The following is a 3,988-nucleotide window of genomic DNA, read 5'->3' on the forward strand; positions in this document are numbered from 1 at the left end:
AGCCAAGATCATGCCACTGCACTCCAGCCTGGGCAACAGAGTGAGACTCCGTCTCAAACAAACAAACAAAAAGCTAAGCTAAGTTTGATTCTTTTAATTCTGAGTAGTATTCTATAGTATGGGTGTACTGTAATTTGTTTAACCATTTACCTGTGGAAGGAATCTGGGCTTATTCCAGTTTTGAGCTATCACAAATAAAGCTGCTATAAATATTTGTGTCCAATATTTTTCTGGAATAAATGCCCAGGAGTGCAATTGCCGGATAATATGGGTAATACGGTAGTAGCATGGTTAGTTTTGTAAGAAACTGCCAAACTGTTTTCCAGAGTAGCTGTACCACTGTGCGTTCCCACCACCAATGTAGGAGTGACTCAGTTTCTCCACATACTCAGCAGCATTTAGTATTGTCACTATTTTTTGTATTAACCATTCTGATAAGTGCACATATTCATTTTAAAAAATATTTCATACAGATTTTGTTAGTATTCTGGAAGGATAAGTTGATTTGCAACATGCTAAATGATACTGTAACCTGTTAAACTCATTCCGTAATTGGTATTGAATCAGTTTTTTGACAGATAGGATCCAGACATCTAGATAGTTTTAATTTTAATTTTTTAATTAATTTTTTTTTTTTTTGAGACAGGGTCTTGCTCTGTTACCCAGGCTGGAGCACAGTGGCATGACCTTGGCTCACTGCAACCTCTGCTTCCTGGTTCAAGTGTTTCTCCTCCCTCAGCCTCTTGAGTAGCTGGGATTACAGGCACCAGCCACCAGGCCTGGCTAATTTTTTTACTTTTAGTACAGACAACGGGGTTTCACCATGCTGGCCAGGCTGGTCTCGAACTCCTGACCTCAAGTGATCCACCAGCCTCAGCCTCCCAAAGTGTTGGGATTACAGGCAGTAAGCCACTGTGCCCGGCCTAGATAGTTTTCAAATCAACAAAGGTGAATCTGATTTGCAACCAGGGTTATGAACCACTGGTCTCAGAAGACATAGCTTTGAGGGAAGTGGCCACAGTCAATGATGGGAAGAGACAATGGGAATACACAGTGGGATAGTAGAGATGAATGATGTTTCATAAACAAACAAGGATGCCATGACCCTGGGAAATAACATTTTTTGGAAAATAATTTTTAAACTTTTGAAATTATTTTTTTCTTTTTTTGAGACAGAGTCTCGCTTTGTAGCCCAGGCTGGTGTGCAGTGGCGCGATCTTGGCTCGCTGCAACTTCTGCCTCCTGGATTCAAGCGATTGTCCTGCCTCAGCCGCCCGAGTAGCTGGGATTACAGGCGTGAGCCACCACGCCCGGGGAATTTTTGTATTTTTAGAAGAGACGGGGTTCCCCTTTTACCTCGTTGCACTCCTGAGAGCAAGATGGGTCACCAGCAGCTGTACTGGAGCCACCCGCGAAAATTCGGCCAGGGTTCTCGCTCTTGTCGCGTCTGTTCAAACCCGCACGGTCTGATCCGGAAATATGGCCTCAATATGCGCCGCCAGTGTTTCCGTCAGTACGCGAAGGATGTTGGTTTCATTAAGTTGGACTAAATGATCTTCCTTCAAAGGGTTATCCAAGGCATCTACTCAATGAAAAACCATGATCATTCTTTGTACATAAAATAAACATTTGAAAAAACAAACAAACAAAAAAGATGGGGTTTCACCATGTTGCCCAGGCTGGTTTTGAACTCCTGGTCTCAAGTGATCTGCCCGCCTCGTCCTCCCAAAGTGCTGGGATTACAGGCATGAGCCACTGTGCTCAGCCCTGGATATTTAAAATAGATTGATTGTAAAGAAATCTACTTGGGCAAAAAAATTTTAAATTTGAATACTGAAATAATAATGGTTCCTTAGAGCCATAAAGTGTTTATTAACAAGAAATACAGTTGATAAAAGATATGTATGATTGCCCAACTTACATAGAAAAGAAAAAAATTGAAAAAGTTCAGGTGGTGACTAGTCAAGTTAATTGATTATTAAGGATATCAAAATCTCTGGGCGGGGCGCGGTGGCTGACGCCTGTAATCCCAGCATTTTGGGAGGCCGAGGTGGGTGGATCACTTGAGGTCAGGAGTTCGAGACCAGCCTGGTCAACATGGTAAAACCCCCGTCTCTATTAAAAATGCAACAATCAGCTGGGTGTGGTGGCGGGCGTCTGTAATCCCAGCTACTGGGGAGGCTGAGGCGGGAGAATTTCTTGAACCCGGGAGGCAGAGGTTGCAGTGAACCGAGATCGCACCACTGCACTCCAGCCTGGGCGACAGAGTGAGACTCCCTCTAAAAAAAACAAAATCAATCAATCAATCAATCAATCAATCATCAATCGGCCCACCTACGAAAATTGTGGATTGTGTCGCTAGGGGGCGCTGAACCTCTACAGAGCAATGCAGGAAGGGAAAATTTAAAATTCTCAGAACCCTACATATAACACCTCTCTATAAAAGACAAGGAACACCAAGCAGAAAATTAGAGCATGTTATTTAAAAAAGAGCAAGTCTAAGAGTAAGACATTTAAGAGAAGGAGAAAGAGTTCTGCCCAGTGCCTCCTCTGCCTTACTCTGGTAAGAGGAAGGCAAACAGCCTTTTCCAAACAGCCCCGGCCTCTCCAGTGGGTTCTGTCACATGCCAGCAAGAATCCTGACTAATACCAGAAGCGACGTGCTATTTGGAGAACTGGTGGTCATGTCACCCAAACGGCTAGTCAGAGCCAGTCAGGGCGGATAAGGTCTGAGTAGTCAAATTTGCTCACCGTCTTGTGCTCCCCACCTGGATTTATGAAATCGGGATCCACCCAGTCACTGAGGCCAGAAACCTGGGCTCCATTTTCCACTCCAATATCTCTTAATGATAATTTCACTAGCTTTGCTACCTGGCTACCTTAGAATTTAGACTGAAAAATCCTTGTGCTCCATCAGAATAACTGCTTCTGCAGCAAACTGAGTTCTAACCTTTCTACCTTCTCCACATTTCCCAGTATCACCATTGACCAAGTCCTGGTCTCGAAATCCTACAGGCCCCTCAAGAGAATTTTTAGGACACTATCTACAAGTCTATGAACTCAAGCTGGAGTATTGTGTCTCCTCCTCCTCCTCCTCCTTCCTCCTCCTCCTCCTCCTCCTCCTCCTTCTTCCTCCTCCTCCTCCTCCTTCTTCCTCCTCCTCCTCCTTCTCCTCCTTCTCCTCCTCCTTCTCCGACAGGGTCTCCTTGTCTTGTCCAGATTGGAATACAGTGGCACAGTCAGAGCTCACTGCAGCCTTGAACTCCTGGGCTCAAGCGATCCTCCAGTCTCAGCCTCTCAGAGTGCTGAGATTACAGGTGTGAGACACCATACTGGGCTGAGTATTGTATATTTCTTTCTTTCTTTATTCTTTTTTTTTTTTTTTTTTGAGACATGGTCTCATTCTGTCACCCAGGCTGGAGCGCAGTGGTGTGATCTCGGCTCACTGCAACCTCAACCTCCTGGACTCTAGTGATGCTCCCACCTCTCAGCCTCTTGAGTAGCTGAAATTAAATGCCTGGCTAATTTTTGTATTTTTGTAGAGATAGGGTTTTTGCCATGTTGTCTAGGTTGGTCTCAAACTCCTGGAGTCAAGCGATCTGCCTGCCTTGGTCTCCCAAAGTGCTAGGATTACAGGAGTGAGCCACCGTATCAAGGCTATGAGCACTGTACACTTCTAAAAGAAAAAATTATGACACTTTCAAGATCGATTACAATTATTATACTAAAATTGTTTTTAGCATAATGCTGCTTAAATATGTCTAAACCCAATATCAGGTGTAAATTTCTTTTTTTTTTTTTTTTTTTTGAGATGGAGTCTTGCCCTGTCGCCCAGGCTGGAGTGCAGTGGCGCAATCTTGGCTCACTGCAACCTCTGCCTCTGGGGTTCAAACGATTCTCCTGCCTCAGCCTCCTGAGTAGCTGGGATTACAGGCGCCCGCCACCACGCCCAGCTAATTTTTGTATTTTTAGTAGAGACGGGGTTTCA

General features: G+C 44.4%; 1 protein-coding gene across 1 annotated transcript; it reads left to right on the forward strand.

The window, feature by feature from the left end:
• Positions 1-1,334: 1,334 nt before the first annotated feature.
• Positions 1,335-1,578, forward strand: LOC112439306 (small ribosomal subunit protein uS14-like). The gene has a single exon (XM_034957978.3). The coding sequence runs from the start codon at positions 1,380-1,382 to the stop codon at positions 1,548-1,550; it is 171 nt and encodes a 56-aa protein (XP_034813869.1). The 5' UTR covers positions 1,335-1,379; the 3' UTR covers positions 1,551-1,578.
• Positions 1,579-3,988: the final 2,410 nt, after the last annotated feature.

Source organism: Pan paniscus, chromosome 2 (assembly GCF_029289425.2).
Source record: "Pan paniscus chromosome 2, NHGRI_mPanPan1-v2.0_pri, whole genome shotgun sequence".
In the NCBI taxonomy this organism is placed as follows: Eukaryota; Metazoa; Chordata; class Mammalia; order Primates; family Hominidae; genus Pan; species Pan paniscus.

Coding starts and splice junctions, on each gene's coding strand:
- LOC112439306 (XM_034957978.3), top strand. CDS start 1,380: ATGGGTCACCAGCAGCTGTACTGGAGCCACCCGCGAAAATTCGGCCAG.